We start from the raw sequence: 23,932 nt of genomic DNA, 5'->3' as shown, positions 1-23,932 counted from the left end.
GGCCTTTGCCTCATGGTGTCTTAGGAAGATGACATCTCAGCCCAGAGCTCGATGGGCTATACGTGCTCAATAAATGCTCACTGTGGTTATTCTCACTGTCAGTGCAATCCTTATGTCTCACATGAGGGAAAACTGGGGGCCAGGGACTCTGGGAGAGGCCCTGCCTCCTGGGCCTATGTTCCCTCACTTGGGTGCCCTGGGATGTGGCCAGGCTGCTTGTTGCTGGGTGGCGAACAGGGGTCTTACCTTCATTGCTCTCGCCAGGTGGGTGATAAAAGGACAGCCCCAGGGAGATAATGGCCGCAATTTCCAGGATGATCAGCGTCACGTCTTGTAGTGCCTCCCACACCAGCTGCAGGAAGGTTTTTGGCTTCTTTGGAGGTATAAAGTTTTGCCCAAAAATCTGCTTTCTCTTTTCCAGATCTGGAGCGGTGCCCGGCAAACCTGGGGACAGAATGCAGAAAGGTTGGCTTGGGAGGCCTGGGAGAGATGCTTGGGTTTCAGGGAATTGTCCCAAGTGGGGACGGCCCCGTGGCGAAGCACAGAGAAAGGGGTAACACAAAGTAGGAAACTTGCAGGCACCAGTCGGGAGCCCGGCGCCAACACTCACTTCTGGCCCGCAGTGCGCTTCTGGGAAATGCCAGAGACACCCCGCAGTGGGGTGAATAGTAACCCCACCCCCAAATGATATGTCCACATCCTCATCCCTGGAAACTGTGAATGAGAACATCATTAGGAAAGTGGTCTTTGCTGACGTCATTAAGTTAAGGATCTGGGGATGAGATCGCCCTGGATTATGCAGGTGAGCCCTGAAACTAAGGACAAATGTCCTTTCAAGAGACAGAGTGAGAAGACCTAGACCCAGAGGGCACAGGCTCTGTGAAGACAGAAGTAGAGATGGCAAGAGGCAGCCAGAAGCCAAGCAATGCCAGAGCCACGAAGAAGCCCAAAGAAGCTAGGAAGGAAAGGTGCTCTAGAGTTCTGGAGGCAGCACAGCCCTGCTGACACCTCTCCTCCAGACTTCTCGTCTCTGGAGCTGTGAGGGAATAAAGTGCTCTTGTTCAAAGACACCCAGTTTGTGGTCACTTGTTACGGTGGCCACAGGAAGCAAATACACAGCACCAGGCCCACCTTGCACCGCACCCTTGCTCCTGCTCTGCATTTCTCCCTGCCCTCCCCGCTGAGCACAGACTTGGAAACCTCTGCCTGGGTTCAAAACCCAGGCTGTGCCTCCAGCTCTCTGAGCCTTGGTGTCCTCCTCTGCGATGGCGATGGTGACTGTTGCTAGCCCATGAGTGGCTGTGAGCATCTCATGAGATAACCCACAAGATCAGTGTTTGTTGAGCACCTACTATGTGCCCAACCCTATTCCAGACACTGGGCAAGAGCAGTGAGGGAGACAGGCAGAGCGCCCTCCTGGAGCAGCTGGCCATGCAGAGAACACACGTGACATGCTCAGGTGGCATCTGGGGGGGTGGCAGACACTCAGTGGAGGCCAGCGGTCCTAGCCCATCCTGTGGACCAGGAGGCTGGAGCCCAGTCCTCGTCATGCAGGGTCGGGACACAGTGGTCTGCTTCCAACCCACCATTTCTTCACTTCCAGATAATTCTCCCTGACTCGCCAGTCTGATCCTCAGTCCCTGCTCAGCGACACTGGGAGGCTCCTCATGGCCTCCAGAATGAAGTCCACCTCTCCCAGTCTGGTGCTCTGGCCCCTTGATCTGACCCCGAGCCTCACGTGCAGGCGTATTTCCACCCCTTGGCCCACCCCCGGCCACACCAGGCCAGTCCCTCTGTCGGCATGGCTCATGTTGTCAGTGTGGCCTTCCCCTGCCCTCTGCCCTACTCGATGTGCCTGTCCGTAAGTCCTCTCCCACACTCACTGGCCAAGGGGTGAATGACCAAAACCTTGGCAAATCACCCTGCAGTCTTTGTGCCTTTGAAGAGGAGCCTGAGAGATCAGCCGTCATGATGGGATTCAGGTGTGTGATAGAGAGAGGACAGGCTCACGGGCTCCTGGGCTCCCTCGGAGGCCAGCACTTCTCCTTGCTTCTCTCCTTCCTTCGATGCCACTCTGTATCATCGCAAGTCATTGGTGTACCTTTACTTTTTCCACAAGTGCCCCGGCATACCTCCTGCCTTACTCACACTGTTCACAGCCCCACAAAGAGGCCTGCCTTCCATCTTCTCTGGGTGCCTCTGCTGACAAGAACTCCCCTCTACCCCAAGCGGACAGCAGCCCCCTGCCCTCACCCCTAGGTGGCCTTCAGCAGCAAGGCTGACCTGGTCACTAGATCTGTGTCCCATCTGGGCCGTGGTGTCCTGGGTGCAAGGACTGGTCTGCTTCCTGTCCCTCACGTCCTGGCACTGAGGCCACCAAGCACCTTAGAATCTTCCTTACCCACCAAATGCAGGTGACATGCCCAAGTGTTCTGAGTCTGGCATGGGGTGTCATCATGAGGAACACAGCACAAACGGTCCCCCACAGGTGGGCAGTGTCTGTCCTATCTCTGACACCAGCCTAACCCCAGCTCACCTGTGGCTTAATGAGCATACCTGGAGGGTGGGCATGGAGGAGTTGGGGGGAGGCATACCCCCATCAGACTTCTAGCCTCAGTCTATTCCAGAGAAGGGGGAATCCGGAGGGATCCACAGAACAGTACCACTAACCTGCTGGGGTCAGAGTCCTGGAACATTCTGCTGCTACCATTATGAGGGTCTAGTGGTTTATTTTATTTTATTTTTATTTATTTATTAGAGAGAAAGAGAGGGAATGAGCATGAGCAGGGGAGGGGCAGAGGGAGAAGCAGACTCCCTGCTAAGCAGGGAGCCTGAAGCTGGGGCTCAATCCCAGGATCCTGGGATCATGACCTGAGCTGAAGGCAGACACATAACCAACTGAGCCATCCAGGTGTCCCGAGGGTCCGGTGGTTCAATATCAGATGGTTTTAGGGTTCTAATAGTCATTCCTTAACTTATTCATTCATTCACTCATTCAACCTGTGTTTCTCAGGCCTCCACCTGTGAGCCCAGCTTGGTGCTGGGTGCTGCATGCTGGGAAGAGTGACATGAAGGGAACAGCCCAGAAGCTCATGGACATAAGAGTTCAGTGGTCCTGGGAGTCCAACAACCTATGGTCAGGGGTACAGGGAGGCAGGCATGTCCCCTGTCTGGATTCTAGGCACTGAGCCTCCTCTGATGCTAAGAGTGAGACCTCCATTGCCAGCCTCCAAGAGCCAGGCTGAAATGAGACCCTGTGGGGAAAGCCTGGGGACAGAGGGGCTTGTTCTGGGGGAGATCCCACACCAGCCTAGCAGTATGGGTAAGCTCTGGAGATCCAATGTTCTGCCTGTGCAATAAGGATGAGGGCTTCCAGAGCTAGGTTATGCCCATTTTATAGATGGGAAAACTGAGGCCATCATGAGACCAATCTGCTGTGTGGAGCAGCTTCCAGGCCCTGAGAACTCAAGTCAGCCCTGCCTAAGCCCATGGCAGTGTTGCCTCTACCCTTCGATGCTGGAGTGGCCATCTAGGCTATCCACATAGAGAACAAGCAGGCATGATACAGTATGACTCTAGGAACTTCAGGAAGTTTCCTTGTCTTCCCGCCTTTGTTCAATTCTATCTATAGTCAACATTTGAAATTATTCTACTTAGGCCCAATCCTTTAAATAAAAGCTCTGATTCCTTTAGAGTCCCTGGAAAAGGGAAGCCATCATCAGTTCTGGCCACCATGGTATAAATGAGTTTAGGTTTTTTCCTGGGAGTGGGTTTTGATAAAGGGAAGAAGGGAGAACTAGGGAGAGTGGTGGGCCTCTGAAGAAAGGGGTTATGACCAGTCAACACTGGCCTGTGATGACAGTTTGCTGGGCTTTGACTAGTCAGTTTCTTTCTCTGAGCCTCTGTTTCCCCATCTGGATAGTACAGGAATTCAAAAGGATGGGTGGGCCCTGAGGATCCCAGGGGTTCTAAGGTCTACAGGTCCTGAAGTGGTCCTGCTGTGGTCTGTTCATATCTGGGGGCTCTTCATAGGTTTGGTAAACAAGGGCTTCCTGTAGAAGCAGCTCGGCAATGTTGGGGCCAGCCTATCTCCTGGGCCTATCTTGATTGATTCAGAGAGAGGTGAGTCTTCTGAGGGTCTGTGATTCAAATGTTCTGGAGGCTACAGGGTGACCAGTTGAAAATGTGGGTGTTCTGGGAGTTTGCTCATGGTTCAGGGGTTCCATTGTCTAGGGATTCACAAGCTGGCACTGAGATTCTGGGTCCTGGGTCAGAGCACAGTGCAGAGGTGGCAAATATGCATAGCTGGAGGACCAAGCAGGTTTTGTGAATGCACGAAGTAGATGGGTAGGAGGCAACATGGAGTAGTGGCGAATGGGGCAAAGTTCCTGTGGGAGAATGTCGACCCAGAGTGGCAGATCTGTCAGTCTTCCAAGAGAAGCTGGACATTTGGAATTTCATGTAAAATTTCTCCATTAGGAACAGTTCAGGACCAAATACAACATAGCTGTGAGCTAGATTCAGCCCTGGGGTTGCTGGTGCAAGACCCTCAAGGCTATGGGGTGGGGAACATGGAGTGGGGAGGGGCCAGAGCAGAACAGCCTCTCTGTCTCTTCCTCCTCTTTCTGGGGTTTCCTCCTCCCCAGCACAAGAGGCAGAGGACAGAGTACTGAGTGAGGAGTCAGGTTTGTGGATGAATTTGGCCAGTAATTTCAACCCTAGGAGACTCAATTTCCTCATCAATAAAATGAGAGCAAAATAACCCCTAGACGGTGGTGAGCCATACACAGAGGAACGTGTGCAAAATCTCTCTGTAAATTATACAGGCACAGTCATTGTGCCTTCATGGTGGAAAACCTCCAGCACTTGTGCAAATCCTTCTACCAGAATCGAAATTTGTGTGTTCTATTAGGCACGTAATAGGAGAAAGCCAAGTGCAGAGCAGGGGAAATTTGGTTGTACAGGAATTATTTGTTGTAATGGCTACTTGCTATTATTGACTATTGGAAGAACCTTCACCCCAAACTTCCTCTGTATCCAGCTGTCCTGGACACAACTGGATTCCCCCCGCCCGTACCCCCACCCCCCCAGACCACAGCCTCTGAGCCCTTGCCCCTGTTAGTCCTCATTCCTTTGCCTGGAATGCCTTTTCCTTCCTAGCTCTTTTGGACCCAGCCCTGAGTGCCACAAACGGCAGCCTCAGGCCATCAGAGAGGCCTTGTTTGGTCAGTTGTGCACCTGCACCTGTTAACAGAATGATAATTCGTCGTAGACATTAAAAACTCAGGTGATACCACATAAAAATCCCAATGTGTGGCTCAGGCAAGGATCTGTGCACGGACCCCAGGGAGATGGAACTTGTGACTAAGAGCTCTCTGACCCAAACACTGACCTCATGGTGGCTCTGGGGACATGTTTCTGTTAAGGAAAGCTCAGGGGGACAGTGAGTACCAGCTGAAGTTCTTTCAGGAGTAGAGGGAGCCTTGGCATTGTCTCGACCAGAGTGCAGACCCAGGGACCAGGAAGAGAAAGTGCAGGGAGGGGTCCTGGCTTTCTTAGAGGGCAGCACTTTCTCACCAGTGGGCTGAAGTGCAAGGATGTCTAGGGAGGGGAGAAGGGAGAGCACACTCAGAGGCTGGCCAACCTGCCATGGTGTCCTGTCCCTAGATGCCAGGGCCTCAGGGACTCTGGTTCCTTCTATCTAAAGAGGCTTAAGTTTCCCCACCCCTTCTCAACCCTTCTCAAGATAGAGAAAGTAGCTAGGATCCTATTAGATAGTGTGCATCCAATCATCCACTTGCTCATTTAGTCAATCAACAAATACTTATTGAGCACCTACTATAAGCCAAACATCGCACTGCATGGTGGAGACACTGCACTGAGGAAGACCACCATGCCAGGATGGGTTTCCTGGAGGAAGTGTAATTGGGTGAGCTCAGAAGGAGTGAGGGTTAATCAGGTAAATGGGTTGGGGTGGGGGAAGAGGGGTTGACAGAGGCAGAAGAAACCCCAAAGGGCTTGGAAAAGGCTGATGTGGCTGGAGCATCCCTGGTGTGCCCCTCCAGAGAGGGGGCAGATAGTATCCACGGAGAGGACACATCTGTTTGGAGCCACACAGGTCATCATGTGATGTGCGGGTTATCAAATGAAGACTCTGGATCACGGCACTCCTCTTGTTGCCTTCTTCCCCTGGCCTGCCTGGTAGCTCAGCAGTGAATTTGCAGTTCACCTCTTGGAGCTGCATGGAGGGCTGAGGGCCATGTGTTGTGCCTGTAAATCATAATCTTAGTCCTCCTTTCTTCCCTTTGTCTGAATTTCCTTACTTCAGTCTCTTAAAATCTTTTTGTATGAGACAAATTTTATAAGCTACTTTGGAGGTAGGACATGCATAATTCATTAGGATAAAAAGGGAGAATTGAAGCAAGTAAAGTTGTAGACACTCAGAGGTCAGAATGAAGGAGCAAGATGATGAAATGGGGTGTATAAAATCTGACTGACTTTGGGGCCAGGTAATTGGGGGCAGGGCTCTGTTCTTCCTGGGTGTGGGGCATTGAAACAAGGGGCTCCATGCCAACAGGGTGGGCTTTGTCAAAAGTAGGGGCCTCTGACCGTCAGGAGGGGCTCAGGGGGAGTGTTCCGAGCCATCCAGATGATGTCTCAGTTCTTCTTTCCTGTTCTGAGACCTTCGCAAGGCTGAGCATCCCTGTTCCCAGCAAAGGGGCACCAGAGAAGTTTTGGTGCTGTAACGAAACCTGCCCATTGTATCTGGCTGATATTTGTGGGAGGGGGGACATTGTCTGGCTGAGTGAACCTGCCTGCTGTCTGCGCACATGATCACAAGTAAAAAGTAAATTTCCATCTGCTGTTGGGTACTGGTGCCAAAACAAATTGCTCCCCGAGATGCTGGTACATGGTCCTTACTGGCCCCCATAAACCATAGATGCGGCTGTTACCACTACCTACCATGCTACAACTAACTAACAACCACACTACTACTAACTACCATGCTACTACTAACTAACAACCACACTACCACTAACTACCATGCTCCCACCACTACTATTCCTCTGGGGCTGGAATGTGCTTCCTGAGTATTTCTGTCAGCATTGCTATTGCGTGAGACTGTGTCTGGACCCACTAAGGTCGCCACACCACACTCCTACCTCTGTCCCGAGACTTGGTTTGGATGGGTCTTTACTTGCTGTGTGACCATGAATAGATCACTCTCCCTCTCTGGGGGACCCTCAGGTTATTTTGCTTGAGGATCAAACAAGACTCTGACAATGCTCTGTGAACTGTGAAGTTCTTCTTCTTCTATTGCGATCGCCCCATAACACACTTATGTACATTGGGACACAGAGTCCTCCTGCTGGGAAGGAAACTGAGTCAGGCCCCTTGCCACAGCGCCCAGGGGTCACACCTGTCCTGCTCCAGCCTGATCTAGTTGGAAGTGGCTGTAGACACCGAACAAGTGCCCCACAGTGACCTTATCTGATTAAGTCATTGGCTTGCACAAGCCTGACCCTGTCGGCTCTGGGGTGCTTAGGAAATTTCAGATGAAACAAATGGTGAGTGCTCTCCTAGGAAGGCCAAAGGTGGCTTCATGGTCCTTATGTGCATTTAAAAACCAAAAAGGGTTCAGATGAGGGGATGCACTCAGAAGATAGGTGTGTGACTTAGTAGGTGAGAGAGGCAGTCCGTGCAGGTGCGTGCCCACTCAAGGGTATGGCTGTGTGTCCGTGTGCAGATGAGTGGCCTGGGCCTCACAGTGTAGGGGGAGATCACGTGCTTCCCATCTGTCAGAGGCCAGGGAGAGCAGGCTGCTTACAAAGGAACCCCTGCTGGGATGTTTGGGAATTCACAATGTTCAAAACAAAATGGTGAAATGGCAGGAAAGACCTAACTTTAAGCCTTGCCCAAGACTACCTCCCAGTTCTGTGACCTTGGGCAGTGAGCTCTATGGGTCTCAGCAGCAAGTTCCTGGCATACAACTTGGGGATGAGGCTAGCACCACCTCATGCAGCCACTGCGGGGACAGAGTGCACTGAGAATGTGCTTGGTTGGACAGGTGCCTGGCTTGGGGTAAAGTCTTGATAAGTAGTACCTGCTACTGTTGCTGCAAGTCCCTAGCTCCTAACCAGCTCCTAACTACCTCCTAACCAGCTCCTAACTTGGTGGTACATTGGAATCACCAAGGAGCTTAAAAAACATATTTATGTCTAGGCCCCAAACCTAGAGATTCTGACTGAAATGGGCTGGCACGAGGCCCTGGGCCTTGGGAGTGCCGGTGGACGACTTGGTGGTTTCCAGACCAGCAGCTTCGGGCTCACCTTCGAGCATGTGAGAAATGCGAATTCTGAGGCCCACTCAGACCTGACTCAGCTACTCTGGGAGTGGGGCTCAGGCATGTGCATTGTGACAGCCCTCCTCTGGGGACAGGGTGGAGTGGGGGAGAGGGAGGGGAGGACGTAACTAACAAGCTAGGGGCTTTAGGCACGGCGCTGCCCTTGAGCCTCATGAGTAACCCTGGCACGCAGGGGTTTCTGCCGAGGCTCTGAGAGGGCAGCAGCTTGTCCAGGTCCCACGACAGGTGGGGGACAGAGCCTGGGCCCGCCTTGTCTATCTTTTGCTTTCTTCAGCAGCGGTGCCAGCTCCCTCAGGGCTGGTCTCTCTCCCTGAAAGCTGCACACGCATGTTAGACTCACAATCTGCCTTGAGGCAGCAGAGGCAGGAAGGAGTGCTGTGGTTTGAGAGGCTGAGAGCCAGACTTGATGCCAAGGGGGACGTGGAGGCCATAGTTAGACCCTCTGTCTCCCACTGGTGGCTGAAGGAGCCCAGAGAAAAACTAGAAACAAGGTGAGGAGGGAAACAGACCAGAAAAGGAGATTAGACCAAGAGTTCATGCTGAAGGTTGCTCTGCCCTGCTCTACAACCTTCCATGGCTCCCCATTCACGACTGTGACCAACTCCTGTGCTCATGGTGGCTTCTTTGAGGTTGTCCCAAAGGACTCGTCCTGCCTCACTCTCAGTCCTATGTTTATCCCACTGTGTTGTCAAGCTCTGAAATAGGTCTGGCATTTGCTGGCATTTGTCTGCTGTGTCTTGGCTCATCTGACTCCTAGCCCAGAAGGCCCACCCCTCCCCTCTGTTGAGTTATTTAGTCTTCTGAGACCCAGATGAAAGTTTACTACTACCTCTTGAAAGCCTTCCTTGATTTGCCCACCAAGAGCAATCCGTCCTTCTTGTCCTTCCCTGAAAGCGTTTGTCACCCAGGTCACTCACTAACACACTTACTGGACATCTCTTCTGTGTCAGGTTTTGGCCCTGAGGTCCAAGGCCAGCTGAGACCCACCCCTTGCTGCCACTGTCTTCCAGATTCTGATTCCAGCACCCCCTGGAGGAGGACTGTCTACGTCTGGCATAGTAGGCCTTTCCGAAACTTCTCTCCCTCTCCTGCCTCTCTGGGGCCCTGACGTGGGGATGTGGGTGCTGAGGCTGCCTAGAGGGCTCTGCACACACAAGTGGCCACAGGCCACCTGTAAGAGCCACTTAACAAACCTGGGCTCAACAACCCCTCTGCAGAACAACAGCCCATGCCGTGGGGAGCCCCACAGGCTGCACTTGCTTCTGTCTGTAAGTTGCTATAGGCTTTGAACAGATCTGATGGCTCTTTGACCATGTCCATGGCCGGCACATGCATGATGCCTGGGTTCCTGATTCCTGATGGACGGGTGCAGGGTGAGGGGTGTCTCTCTGACATGTCATGGCCCCGCCTGGGGTCTTCTCCGGATACAGGGTCTCTAGTGATTATGGGTGGTGATGTGGAGCCGGCCGTTTACCAGTTCATGGGAGCACACACAGAGCTGGCCTCTAGCCACACACAGGCACACAGACACGGTATGAATGCACATGGCCTTAGCACTGGCCTCTTTCTCCAGAACACACAGATGCGATGGCCACTAGCTTGTGTGTACACACGTGGACATGACATGGAAGGGAACCGGAGCTTGTGAGCAACCCATACGTTGTGTCCCTCTAACCACCTTGACACGCATGCGGACACGAACTTCTCTACTGATTTAAATTCACCGGCTGTCTTTTCCCCCATCGGGCCATGTTTCCACCCCTCTACTCCACTGTAGGAATCTTACACCTGTAACACCTCTCAGCTCATGGCTCCAGAATCTTTATCTGGATAGGGCAGTGGGGATGTTGGGGGTGTGGTGTGGGAGTGGGTGGTAGGGATCTCGTTGGGAGGTAGGTGGCCAGGGGCTCATCTTGAAGCTATGAACCCTGAGTAGGGTTGTCAGATAAAATACAGGACACCCAATTAAATGTGGATTTCAGATAAACAGCAAATATTTTTTAAAGGTTAAGTTCTATCCCGTATAATATTTGGGACACGCTACTAATAAAAGCATTAATTATTTTTTGTTTATCTGCAATTCAAATGTAACTGGACGTCCTGTAGTTTTCTTTGTTAATTCTGGCAACCCTACCCCTCAGGCTCCGCCAGTCCCCTCCTCTGGCTTCTCCTGCTGTTGGAGTGGGACAAGTCTGTGGCCCACCAGTCTCACCCTCCCGTTCGAGGAGGAGGGAAACTAAGGCCCAGAGACGGGAAAGCGCCATGGCCCAGATACAGGGTGATTCAGCAGCAGCACTGCGCTGGACTCCTGATTACTGGGGCAGGCCCTTTTCACCAAGGGAGGGGATGCTTATTTTGCTCAAGGAATGCTGAGCTTCAAAGAATTGAGCTTTATTGCACACACCAAAATGGTGGCCATTTCATATTCTTGCTCTCTGTCAATCTCACTTAAGAGATGTGATTCAGACTGTCCTGAGGTGACCTTTGAGAAGCTTTTATCTCATCCCCTTGGAAAAATGGACGTCAGAAAATCCATTTTTCTCTTCTTTGACAGTCTTGGTTGAACCTGGATATGGGAGAGCTTATCATGAGAGGAGCTTCTCTATCTCTCCAGGAGGGGGCGCTCTGCACAGCTGCTGCCCGCAGTTTCTTGGGTCTGGAGGAGGAAGGCGCAGAGCGCGTCTTGACCACTTACTGAGACCCTGGATAAATGGCACCCCCTCTCTGAGCCTCAGTTTCCTCTTCCACAAACTGGTGCAGAGGGATAACCTAGCTCTGTCCGCTGGGGTGAAGTTAAAAGGAGGAGCCATGTGGGAAGTGCCTGGCACACAGCCGATGCCAAGAATCTGGCCAGAATACCCCTTTCTTCCCTTTGAACTCAAACCCCACCCCCATATGACACACCAGAGTGGCACAGAGTATTTATACCTTCTCATTGTTCTGTGATCACATGTGGCCCCTTTAGTCTCAGAGGGGACTCCCTGTACCCCATTACCCCCACTATACTGATACTGCCGACAGAGCCCAAGTATGTATTCTTTTTTTTTTTTTTAACGATTTTATTCATTTACTTGACAGAGAGAGATCACAAGCAGGCAGAGAGGGAGGCAGAGAGAGAGAGGGAAGCAGGCTCCCCGCTGAGCAGAGAGCCCGATGCGGGGCTCGATCCCAGGACCCTGGAATCATGATCTGAGCCGAAGGCAGAGGCTTTAACCCACTGAGCAACCCAGGCGCCCCTGTATTCTTTTTTAAAAGATTTTATTTATTTATTTGAGAGAGAGACAGTGAGAGAGAGCATGAGAGGGGAGAAGGTCAGAGGGAGAAGCAGACTCCCCTTGGAGCTGGGAGCCCAAAGCAGGACTTGATCCTGGTACTCCAGGATCATGACCTGAGCTGAAGGCAGTCGCTCAACCAACTGAGCCACCCAGGTGCCCCCAAGTATGTATTTTTTTTTAAAGATTTTATTTATTTATTTGACAGAGAGAGATCACAAGTAGACAGAGAGGCAGGCAGAGAGAGAGAGAGAGGGAAGCAGGCTCCCTGCTGAGCAGAGAGCCCGATGTGGGACTCGATCCCAGGACCCTGAGATCATGACCTGAGCCGAAGGCAGCGGCTTAACCCACTGAGCCACCCAGGCGCCCCCAAGTATGTATTCTTATATGATCATTCCTTTGTATATGTGTCTTGCATTTACTTCTTCTGGCCATTTTATGGGTTTTATCCATTTTATAGTTGGACAAACCAAGGCTCAGAGAGGTAAAGTAATTTGCCCAGGGTCACAGAGCTAAAGCTAGGATTTGAATCCTGATCTTCGAGGGTCCATAGCTGTACCCTTTCCCTGCTGTGCCAGGCTGCCTGCTTCCGGACACGGCACTGAAATCAAAGCCAACGATGCTACCATTCTTCTGTTGCTCTTGAGATAGCCTTTTGCTATAAACAGAGACTTGGCAATGGACAAGGGATAGCTTCCAGGGATGCCAAGCACCTGAAGGAAAATGGGAAAACTTACTCACCAGGCTTGGTGTTACTAAATATTTGTGTTGTCACTGCGGTCTGGATTCCTCCATTAACATAAATAAAAGTCTCATATTTTGAAAGGAAAAAAGGATCTACCAGCCCTTCAAAAGCTACAACATTTATAGAAAAATGCATTTCTGTCTTTGGAAAGCAAACGGGTTAAATAAACTGTGGTACATCCAGTCCATAAAATACTATGCAACAGTTAAAAAAAATAAGATGCATTCATAAGTACTCACACAGAAGGCTCTCCAAGACAAACTGTTGAGCGAGAAAAACCAAGTTGCAGGGCAACATGTATAGTCTGATTCCATACATGTAAAAAACAGAAAACTCAGCAAAACAATAGCTTATATTTCCTGTGGGTACCTATATAGGTAACCATGTAGCAGAAGGTCTGCAAGGATCTGCTCTAAATTCATGAAGGTGGGACCTCTGGGGAGGGAAAAAGGTACTACGGCAGGTTCTGGTGGTCAAAGGGACCCTCTTTTTGAGAGAAATATTTTAATTTTAATAGGAGAGTGTGCTCATGTTTTATTTGAAGAATTCAAAATTTGATTTAAAGGGGGAAATCAGGGGTCCCTGGGTGGCACAGTTGGTTAAATGTCTGACTCTTGGTTTCAGCTCAGGCTGTGAGGATCATGAGATCGAGCCCCGTATTGGGGTCCACACTCAGCATGGAGGCTGCTTAAGATTCTCTTCTCCCTCTACCCACCCCCACCCTGCTCTCTCACTCTCAAATAAATAAATCTTTAAAAAAATAAAGTGGAAATCAATATGTACTATAAGAAATTAAAGGTTTGTCTCCATATAACCTTTGGGAGGAGTGGGCTTGGGGGCTGATATTCTGGAGTAAAACTTTGGCTTCTATACTTACTACTTGTGTGTTGTTGAGCAAGTCATTTCACCTCGTCTGTTGCATGGGCTGTGGTGTCTAGCCCAGAGTCTGGTTGTGCAGATTAAAAGGAAGAAGCGAGAGTGACATGCCAGATACATAGTAGGTGTTATATGCACAATGCCCATCATCTCCTCTTTCCCCTGAGTCCTGTCCTCATCTCCCATCAGGGTCCTCTCCTGCTCCAACCCTATTTGTCCATGCAGTGGACCTCCTACACCAAAGAGATGATTGTCTCAGCTCTGCTCACTCCCCTCCACAGCCTTCATATTGGTCTAGGCCACCATCACTGCTGTCCTGGGTAGCTTTGGTCTTCCCAGTCTCCCCGCTCCCACTCTCAATATTCTTCACCCAGCAGGCAGAGGGATGTTTCAAAAGTATAAACACATGGTGTTAATGTCAGGCCCTTGCTTAAAATGCTCCAGTGGCTCCTACAGCATACTGGGAAAATCTATGCTCCTTGCCAATTCTGAAAGGTCCTGTACAGTATGGTCTTCACTTTCTTCTGAAGACTCATTGTTTCCTCCAACCGCTATGCTTCAGTGACACTAGCTTCTTCTCTGTGGTTTCAGCAGAAGTGCTTTACTGCCACAGGGCCTTTGCACATGCTGTTCCTTCTGTTTGGGATGCCCTTTCCCTCTTTGCACCTAACTGAGCACTTCCTTTGGCCAAATCTATCCCTCTTCCTGCCCCTAGGTGGGAACTCATTTTGAAAGTTCTCACAACTCTCTGAAAATCCCTTTCATTTTTATCATGATTTTAATAATTAATAATGTAATTAGTTTTTCTTAATGTGTGAGTACCTGCTGACTCTAAGCTCCATGGGGGCAGCAAGTGCATCTGTCTTGGTCTGATACTCAGTTGATAGATATTCAATAAATATGGGGCCTCTCCTAGACACTTGCATGGGGAGAAAGGAGGTAAAGATGGGGCACTGTGTAATTCCAAGACAACACCTGCTCTTAGACACTTTCAGGCTGAGGATTGAGGGGCCTGGGAGATACCTGGGGTCTCCTCAAGTCACCCCCACCATGTCCAAGGCCGCATTGTAATCACCTCTGTGGCCTCCTCTTCGTTGCTGATGGGAGGGATGGAGAAGGCCCCAGCCAGCCTCACAAAGGACTTGCGGGAAACACCCATGTCCAGCGTCACCCTGAGGCGTCCCTCACACTTGCCACTTCAGGGGTCTGAAGTGATGGCTGGAGAAACCATTTGGTGAGATTTCACATCAGACAGAACCAGGAAGGTAGAGGCCTTCTGCTCTGTGACAGAAGCTTCTCTCTGTTGTTAAAAACGGCAGCTTCTTTGAGGACTAAGAGACATCCCCTAGAAATAGATTCTCCCTCAGGATGAAAGAATTCTGGGGAGGAGGGGAATGGAGTGGGGGAGGTGAGGAGAAAGATGGTAGTGTGACAGCTATAAAGCCAAGCAGAGAACGCACAAAGACCCCAGAAAGCTGAGGGTAACTCCCCGTGAAAGCTGTAAGCAGTCCCTAGCAGATCTCATGTGGGCATTCCTCTCTTCCCTGTTGTCTCCCTCCTTCTCTCACTCCTGGGATCACTCCCAAATATACCACCTGCACCCCATCCTCAACACACACTCTGTCCTGGGGGAACCCCAAAAAAGAAGACAGGTCAGTGAGACCTGCTTGATGAGTGCGTGAGACAGCCCTGGGGTCTGGCTTCCTCCAATCAGCGGCCACGCCCCTGCTTCCTTTCCACTGGGGGGGCTTGGATTGGCTCTGGAAGGGCCCTTGTTGCTCGCCCATTCCCAGATCCTCCTGCACGCTTCTCTCATAACCATATCATTGATTCATGAAGCTGTTAATCTTTTATGAGGGGCCTTCTAAGGCTGCTGGGTCAGTACTGGGGCCCCTCGCCTCGTGGAGGGTGCCGCCCAGGGATGAACATGCAGTGTGTGTGTGGCACACAGAGAGGGACCCACCAGGGAGCAGGGATGTCGATGATGGCGAACTTCTTATCCCCTGGCCCTGCCTCCAGCATGCCATTCTCTCTCTGCCTGGCTGCCCTTCTGGCTCTCAACCTTCCTGAAACAGGTGCAGGGAGCCACCCTTGACCAGCCCCACTTTGACCCAACGGCACCTTGCTCCTGCCTCCTATCTCTATAGAGGTTATTACGTGGTATTTTAGCTGACCCTTCTGGTTACTTAATTTTGAGCTCCCGAAAGGCAAGGCCTATGTCATTCATTTTGTGTCCTTGGTTAGAGATGGACACGGTACATGCCCTGTGCTCGTGGAGGGAGGAAGGGTTGTCACCGTGCTCAGTCACAGCATACGTATGAAACCCTCTGGTCAAACCACTCATCCTCAGAATCGCCACGGACAACACCCAGTATTTCCTGTTGGCCAGGCTCGATGCTAACTGCGCTGCCTTGTGTAAGCCCATTCATCCTCCAACTGACTCCTTGTGTGGGGAACTACTGTCACCCCATTTTACACACAACCAGGAAGTGGCAGAGTTGGACTTGAACCCATGGAAGCTGGCTCGAGTTCTCTTCTGAATTGCTACAGTGTTTGGGTTAATTCAATCGGTCATTCATTCATTCAGTGACTTGTAGCCATGAGCCCCTCTGTGCTGGCATGGCACTCCCTCAAGTGGTGGACGTACACTGCTAAGCAGAAATGGCTGTTCCCACCCTCCCTGGAGCTTCTCCATCCACCTGGAGGTCTAACTGCGTGTTGCTGTTACCATATGCTGTCTCCAAGTCTTTTGGAAGCAAGTAGGACATGCAGTTAATTTTTATCTTCTGGGCTTTGAAGTGTGTGGTTATTGTGTCCTGTGATTAACTGTGATTCCAGCTGGACCACTTTTAAGCTGTGTGGCCTGAGGTGAGTCACTCACCTTCTCTGGGCCTCTTGGGTAATAAAATGGGAGCTCCTGCAGACCCTAGAGGCTGATGTGAGGATTATGTGAGGCAATGCATGGCACACAGTATTTGGCATAGAGCAGACATTTGGTAAATATTACCTGAAGTCACCAGCTGAATGAATTAAACTACGTGAGGCCAATAGCCTTATCTGTACTCTGTGGAGGAGGAGCCTGAGCTCTCAGTGGCATAGCCAGGACTAGAACCCAAGTCTTGACATTGAGCCTCCTGCCCCTGCTGCTCCTTGCTGCTGGCATGTGTGGGTGTCTCTTTTGGGAACAGTAGGCATTTGCATTCTGTGTCTGTCATTCACATTGATGCTTACCACTGTTGGATGTTCTTTTGTAACTTTGATGTTCTGTGTGTCTCTTCAATAATTTGACAAAGACCACCCCCATGCCCCGCGGCCCCCATTGCTGCCCATGGGACAGAAAAGCCTCTTTCATTTCATATGCTAGATCCTTCCTGTCTGGCAGGGAGCTGGCTACTCCCTTCCCTACCTAGAAACTGGTCACATTCTCCCTTTGAGTGTTACTTAGAAGGCTGTTGCTTTGGCAGAGAGGGTTCCTTCAGCAAACTGTTTCTGAAATTTTGCCAAATCCAAGCATTAGACAAGATTCATGTGTCTGGCCTTAAGAATCCAGTTCCTGGGATGCCTGAGTTTCTAGTCTACTCCTTGGGGACATTTCTGTTGGGAGGCAAGTCCTTCCTCCTCTGGGAGAGAAGAGACAGTTACTCAGCTAACTGGCCATGTCCCTGCTCTTGCCAGGTTGAAGGCAGGGATGCTGGAAGGTCAGCTGTGATGCTTTCTTGAAAACTGAAAGAAGACTGAGAACATTTTCTCTCTTTCTCTAATTGTTAAACTGACAGTCTGGAGAGGAAGGAAGGTTGTGGAGCCTGCCCACTGCTGGAACCATGGACAGCTCTGAGGCCGGCTGTTACCCTAGACTGTGAACTCCCTGATGAGGTTGGTGGAGATTGTTCTGTTACCTGTAACAGAGTCCAGCACATAGTAGGTCCACAATAAACAGGTATGGGCAGAATGGGTGGCTGGTAGGCTGCAGATCTCACAGCAGAAGAAAAGCACGCTCCTTAAAGTCTTCACCAACAATAAAACTGAAATCAGTTCAGAATAGTTAAGCTTACCCAGAAAGTTATTGAATGTGCCCTCAGAATATTATTATTCATAAGAATGAATGCTTTGTCACTAATTGGAATGAATGAATAATTATAGCTGGGTGCTTTCACTTAGAAAGAGTTGTTTTTTTAAAAAAAAACTCTTAAAGAGTTTAAGTGTTTAAACTCTGTAAGTCTTTAAAGTCTTTTTAAAAAAAAAAAAAAGTTTAAGGTGTACAGAAGGGAAAGGTCATGGTTCTGACCTTGACCTCAAATGGTTTAAACCCTGACCTTAACTTCCAAGGTTCACTGCTCCCACCTCTGCTCCTGTGTTGCCCCCTTCTCCCTGTTATTCTGACTGTCAGAGAGGGACTCTCTGAAGGCTTCCCTCACCACCACCTGGCTGCTGCTTCTCCAACAGGGGCAACAAATAAGTTTAATCTTGCAAGTCAACCATGATTGATTAGCAGAGTCTACCTCAAGTTGAGCGTGGGATTGATGAACCTACAGACGTGGGTTCTGGAAGTGGAGAATTGTGTTTAAGGTATTTGCTGTACCTCTCATCTTGTCTTCTCCCTTTCGATCCTTGGACCAGGATTTCATGGAGCTCACAACGTAGCCCCACTTGGTTGTTTTGGCCAGGTTTCCAACTCAGCAAGTCTAAGACACAGCTCATTGTGTCCTTCAAATCTGTTCCTCTTTCTGGTCATACTGACCAGCCTCCTTGGTATTTCTAGATTTGGCCTTTTCTTTTTCACTCTTGAGATCATCATCTGAGTTTGGGCTGTCAGTATCTCTCACTTGGCTACTCCTACAACGGTGCCTTCATGAGTCTCTGTCCTCCCTGCCCCACTGCCTCTGACCCACCATATATGCAGCTCTGACCCTCAATAAGTGCCCAGTCTCCATGCTAGAACTTGTAATGGCTCTAAATGCTGAACATATAGAGTCTAACATCTGTTTGAGAGTTAAGACCAATCTCATTCATTCTCCATTTCTTTCTGCTTTGTTCATGTATTTTTAAATAAACATTTTGTGATTGCTGTCATGGAAAAAGTCAGATATGTGTTGTCTCCTAAGGACACAAAAATAAATAACACATGACCTCTGCTTTGAGGTGCTCCCATCTGGGGTAGAGACAGACACCTAAAAAATTAACTCCAATCCAATGTAACAAAACGACACTTGAAATGCCTCTTTTTCCACCTTTGGTTGCTTTTCCAGGCTGGGTCTTTCACCTTTCCTTTGGGGTCTGTCCTCAATGCCATCCTTCCCAGCATGTTTTTCTTCTCTCTCATGGCACCTGCCACACTCTGGTAAAGAGTATGATGGCCTGCTTGGGTCCATCTGCTTCTACTCCCCTTCCACCAACAGGAGGTCTTTGTGTCATTTCTGTGCAAGGAAAATTGTCCAGCACACAGTAGGACCCCACTAAGAGTTGAATTGATTCATTCCAGTTTTTGAGTAAACCTCTCATGTGTTCTATTTGTCCTCTTCAACCCCAATCTGATCTCTCAGTTGGGCCATTCACCCCTTTGCTTTGGTGCTGGGTTGGGGCCAGACTGCATGGCCCTGCCGCTTATAGGTTGGGCGTGTTAACCCCCAGGTGCCTCAGTTTTCCTATCTTTAAAATGGGGGTTATGCAAGAACCTTCATCATGTAGGTTAATGTGCTCAGAACAGGGTTTAATTTAGCATCTGGTAAAAGAGTGGACCACTACCATGGTCACAAAGGACTTTCCCTAAATTTTGGCAAAAGGCCCTTCTCTTTATTTTTCCTTTGGGCTGAACCCATTCGGTGTTTGTTTAAAATTATCACCCTCTTCTGCTTCTGTCTACCTTGTATTTTGTTCCCCTCATTGTGAGTCCCTGGGTTTCTGCCTGGGAGGGTCTGGGCCTTGGAAAGTTGTGGAAAGAGAAGGGTGGATGGACCAGTCACTCTGTCCAGAAAAAGCCCCCACTGCTCACAGGTCACACCTGACTGCCTAGCAACAAGAAACATACATCCTTGTAGCAGCTTTTAATTTTGTGGGGAAACAAAATGTTCCCAATGAATCCTCAAGTCACATTCTGTTGAGTTCAAGTTGGCCTGAGGCACATAACCAAAATGAACAGAACAAAGCACCAAGGCAGGTGTGGGGGCAGGGCCCTGTATTTAGAGATTGGGGCTGGGGTTCCCCCAGCGGGTAGGACAGATGCAGAGGCCCTCGACCAGGCAGGGGTTCAAAAAGTGGCCTTGCCTCTTCCTCTCCAGGAAGCCTATTCTCAGCCTGTTCCAGCCCCAGCAGCTGCCTGCCTTAGAAGAAACCACGTGCACCTCCCACAAGCAGGCTCGGTGGTGCAGTCCCTGCTTTCTCCCTTAGCTCTCAGGTCTCTCAGGTCCCACCTCCCAGCCTATGCTCGGGCCACTCCCCACTCTCTGCCCTCCAACACACATGCAGCCTCCTCTCATTTTCCAGGTCTTCTCTGCCTCCTGATTCCAGGGTCTCAGAGGATCCGCCCTGTTATCCCCAACCTCAACCCCTTGCTTATTTCCTCTAGATAATTTATTATGATGGATAGTCTCAATGATTTTGCTCTTTTCTTCATTATTTTGCTTGTCACCCACATTGGAATGCAGGACCCACCAAAGCAGTGATATTATTTTGTTCATTGCTGTGTCTGTCTCCAGGGCCTACACTACATCTAGCACATAGTAAGTGCTCAAGAAACATCTGGTGAATCAATGGAAAACCAGACGAAGGTCTTTTCCTGTGCCTGGTGCTTAGGGAGCCTTTCTGACCCTTGTCTCACTCCAGGCTTTTCTACTCTGCAAAGGAAGGTGAGCTGATATCCTCAAACCCTACTGCTTTGTCCTACACCTGCTGGAGGAAGTTCCTTCTCAGAGATGTATGGCAAAAATAAAAATGCCCATAAACTAAAAAACAGAAAAGTCATCATTCTTAGTACTTTTCAGTGTCAAAACTTTTGAACAGAGCTGGTATCATGCGTCCCAAGAATCTCTGAAATTTTAACACACAAAATAGGGATAGGGGAAAACATATATCTATGATCTGAGGGCATCTGGAACACATTGAAAGAGCAGGGGTTAGGGCCAGGCAGGCCTGGGTTCAGCTGTCACCCTGGCAACTTGTTGTTCAGCAACCTTGGGCACACCATGCCTCAGTTTCCTCATCTATAAAATGGTGTTCATACTGGAATGAGGATGTGGTATTTAAAGAGCAAGTAATCCAGGCCACACCCCACGCTCAGAATTCAACCCCAAGGTGGAGACTCACCCCAGCCTCAAGTGGGGTCTCCATTAGCCTCCTATCTTGTGGCTGCACTTTTCTCATTACCATGCTGAGGCCTGAAGCATGGCTGGCTCCCCGAGATGGTAATTGTTAGGACGATTTAGGAAAGCCTTTGGGGGTGACAGAAAAGCTGGCAGTTCCTGATCAAACAGTCCGCTGTTTCACGGGCCTATCCACAGAACATCAGAGGGACAGTTTTGCAGTCTGGCCCCGCGCTGACTGTCAAAAACCTGATCATTCCAAACCCGGGAGCTCGCTTGCTCACCACTTTCTCCTTGTCTGGGTAATTAGATCTCCCAGGACTTCAAGAGGATGCTGGCGGCTTCGTGCCAGCTCCTACGTCCTTGAGGCCAGCAAGGGGGCAGCAAGAGGCACATCTCTCCGAGTCAGATCCCAGCCCCTCCCTGGCTGGTACCTTCCCCCAGACCCGACCTCTGGGTGGGGATGAAAGGCACATACCTTTCCACATCAGAGAGAGTGGGAATGCAGGGAAGTTGGGCCAGGGTATGGGCAGGGATCATGTGGCTTGCTGGGGGCTTTGGCTAGGGCTAGTCTCCGATATTTCCGTGGTCCCCATGCAGAGCTGGGCGGTGGGTTCTGGTTGCGGGGAGGCAGGCTGTGGAGCCTGCAGGCCACACATATGCACATGTGCATGCAATCCTCACTCATGTTTTCACCTACTCAGAATCTCACGAGGTACTTGGGGTTTCAGAGGCAAATGAAACTGCCCCTGCCCTCAGGAAGCATAAAGTCCAAAAGTCTAGGGTGGTGCCTGCCTACCCACCAGATACTCTATGGAAGAGAAATGCTTTTTCCTTTTAGGAGTAAATCAAAGTATGGTAATTTACAAAGCTAACCTCTGTGTTTTACAGTTTGCCTCTGCAGGGATTTCCCCCCCTGCAATGCGGCTTGCCTAGGACTTTTCCTGCATGCTTATTCCTCTGGGATTGGGCCAGTTTTGTAACCCCTTTACCTTACTGAACACTCAGTGGCCTCCTGGGGCTTGGTTCTCTCCCAGCTGGTAGCTCCAGGCTCTAACAGATTAGGGGACTTGTTTTCTGACACTGTAACTTTTCCAAATAACATCCCGGCAAGAAAAGAGATGGGGGAAGAGGCACAGGACTGGGAAAGTTAGAAGACACAAAGACAAGCCCCATCTCTGTGACCCATCACTGTGTGACTCTGTGCAAGTCCTCTCTGAGCCTCAGTTTCTTTACTATAGAATGGGAGGCTGAACATGCTTATCACCAGGCCAGCCATGATATAAAAAGAGATCATGAAAGAGATCATGAAAGAGATCAGAGTGCCTGGCAGAGCCCAGGAAAAGGACACAGGAGATCTGAAAACACTGAACAGCTAGAGCCTGACCAGAACTCACCCTCAGTCAAATGTGGGAATGCAGCATGTTATTTGAGGCTAAGGTTAGATAACACCTCCATAGGGAAGCCTTCTCTGACTGCCCATCTCAATCTCTTCTTCCCCTGTGTGCCCTCAAAGTCCTTATCCACCTGATACATTTTCTTGTTCATTTATTTGTTTCTGTATTTTTTTTTTTTTGGATCCCTATAAACTTTGTGAGGGGAGGTATCTGTGTTCACTGCTGTATCCCCAGCACTTAGGACAACATCTAGCTATCACATAATAGGCACTCAATAAATGTTACTTCAAAAGATAGAAGAACTAAATGAATGCAATGATTCTCAGCCAGAGGATGGGGCATACTCCACCAGAGGATGTGTGAAATTTGGTGGGGATTAGTAAGGGGTTGGGTATCTATAGTCTCAACATTATAATTATTACTATTTATTTTCAGTTACCTTTAATTTATTCTGGAATCCCAATATGACATCAATGGAAAGGCAAGTTCTGTGGTTTTAAAGGAAGCTCTAGGGACTCTCATCTCCTGTGGGCCTAGAAACCTGTCCTTGAGGACTCTGCAATGGGTGGCAGCTGGATCACATCAGGCCTGAAGGCCACAGTGAAGGATTTGAATTTTGTTCTAAGAGCAGTGGGTACCACTGGGTTTTGAGTAAATGGTGGCACAAGTAGATTCATATTTAAATTTATTCAGGCCATGATAAGGAGAATATATGGAGGGAGAGAGGATATAAAAGGGACAGGCTGATATACACATTATTCTCATTTATTTTTTCTGGTAACCCTGTAGGTAGGCGTTATCTAAGCCCACTTTTCAGATGAGGAAACTGAGGCTCAGAGGGGGACTATAATTCATCTGAGGTCACATAGTGAGTGAGTTGAGCTGCTGACATTGGATCCTCAGTTGGTGCACCATGTCCAGGCCCTGCCAAACAGCCTCCAACCCCCGGGCCTGGGATTCAGGCCCCACTTTCATAGTCCACAATGCCCAGACCTGGAGGCCCTTGAGAATGTTGAGGCCCAGAAAGAGGCAGGTAAGTGAGACCAGGAAACCAGAATCAAGGTCATTGGCAGAGCAGGGGTCTACCTGGCCCCACCCTGGCCCTGCTCTCTCTTATTTGGGCCTGAGCTCCAGTGTGTTTTGGAGCAAAGGAAAACTCCCAAGCTTCTGGGTCTGTCTGTCCTGCCATTGACCCCTGAATGTCCCAATTATCCTCCCGAAAACTGAGCTTGGTTTTCCAGCCCTTGCTCTAACGTGGAGCATTCTGACCAGGGATCTTCCTCACACTGCTTGGGTGGCCGCTGGTCCTCAGATGACCCATCTCGGAACCACATCCCCACAAATGCAGAAGGAGACACTGAGAGAAAAACCATCACCCCTAAGTCTCACCCCTTAGCCCCAGCACCGGCCACTTCGGGATGCTTCCTTTACGCTTCTCTTCCCTTGCATCTGTTTTTGTGAGGCTGTTGCCATGGTCACTGGTAAACCTCCCTGTTTTCATATCACCTATTTCAAGACCTCATTCATGCTGCTTCTTGTTCTCGGCAACTACCATTTTCCACAGTGTTCCATGTGGCATACGGAGAAGCTGAAAATAGGCTTCATTGTTTTCCTAATACTGGGCATTTAGAAGTTACCTTTTTTTTTTTTTTTTTAAATTATCACACAGAGATGTGGTTTAAAAAGTTGAGACTGGGGGTGCCAGGGTGGTTCAGTTGGTTAAGTGTGGCCTTGATGTCCACTCAGGTCATGCATAATATCAGGTTGTCAGATATCACCGCACTGAGCTTGGTGCTCAGTGGGGTGTCTTCCTGAGATTCTCTCTCTCCCTCTTCCTCTGCCTCACTCCACCTCATTGTGCTCACACACACACTCTCTCTAAAATAATTAAAATAAAATAAAAGAAAATGAAAGAAAAAGCTGAGAGTCTAGATGGGAAGACCTGAGTTCTCATTTGGTTTCGTGCCAGATGGCTGTGTGAG

At 49.7% G+C, this 23,932-nt stretch overlaps 1 protein-coding gene across 12 annotated transcripts in view; it reads right to left on the bottom strand.

Moving 5' to 3' along the window:
- Positions 1-23,932, bottom strand: part of ATP2B2 (ATPase plasma membrane Ca2+ transporting 2) — a 367,245-nt gene that overhangs the window by 78,145 nt on the left and 265,168 nt on the right. For all 12 annotated transcript variants that reach the window (XM_047744719.1, XM_047744729.1, XM_047744794.1 and 9 more), the window contains one exon: positions 247-444. In XM_047744719.1, coding sequence (XP_047600675.1) covers positions 247-444 — 198 coding nt within the window. The remainder of the gene's footprint in view (positions 1-246; positions 445-23,932) is intronic.

This window comes from Lutra lutra, chromosome 1 (assembly GCF_902655055.1).
Source record: "Lutra lutra chromosome 1, mLutLut1.2, whole genome shotgun sequence".
NCBI classification, from domain to species: Eukaryota; Metazoa; Chordata; class Mammalia; order Carnivora; family Mustelidae; genus Lutra; species Lutra lutra.
This window is presented reverse-complemented; position numbering and strand designations above follow the sequence as displayed.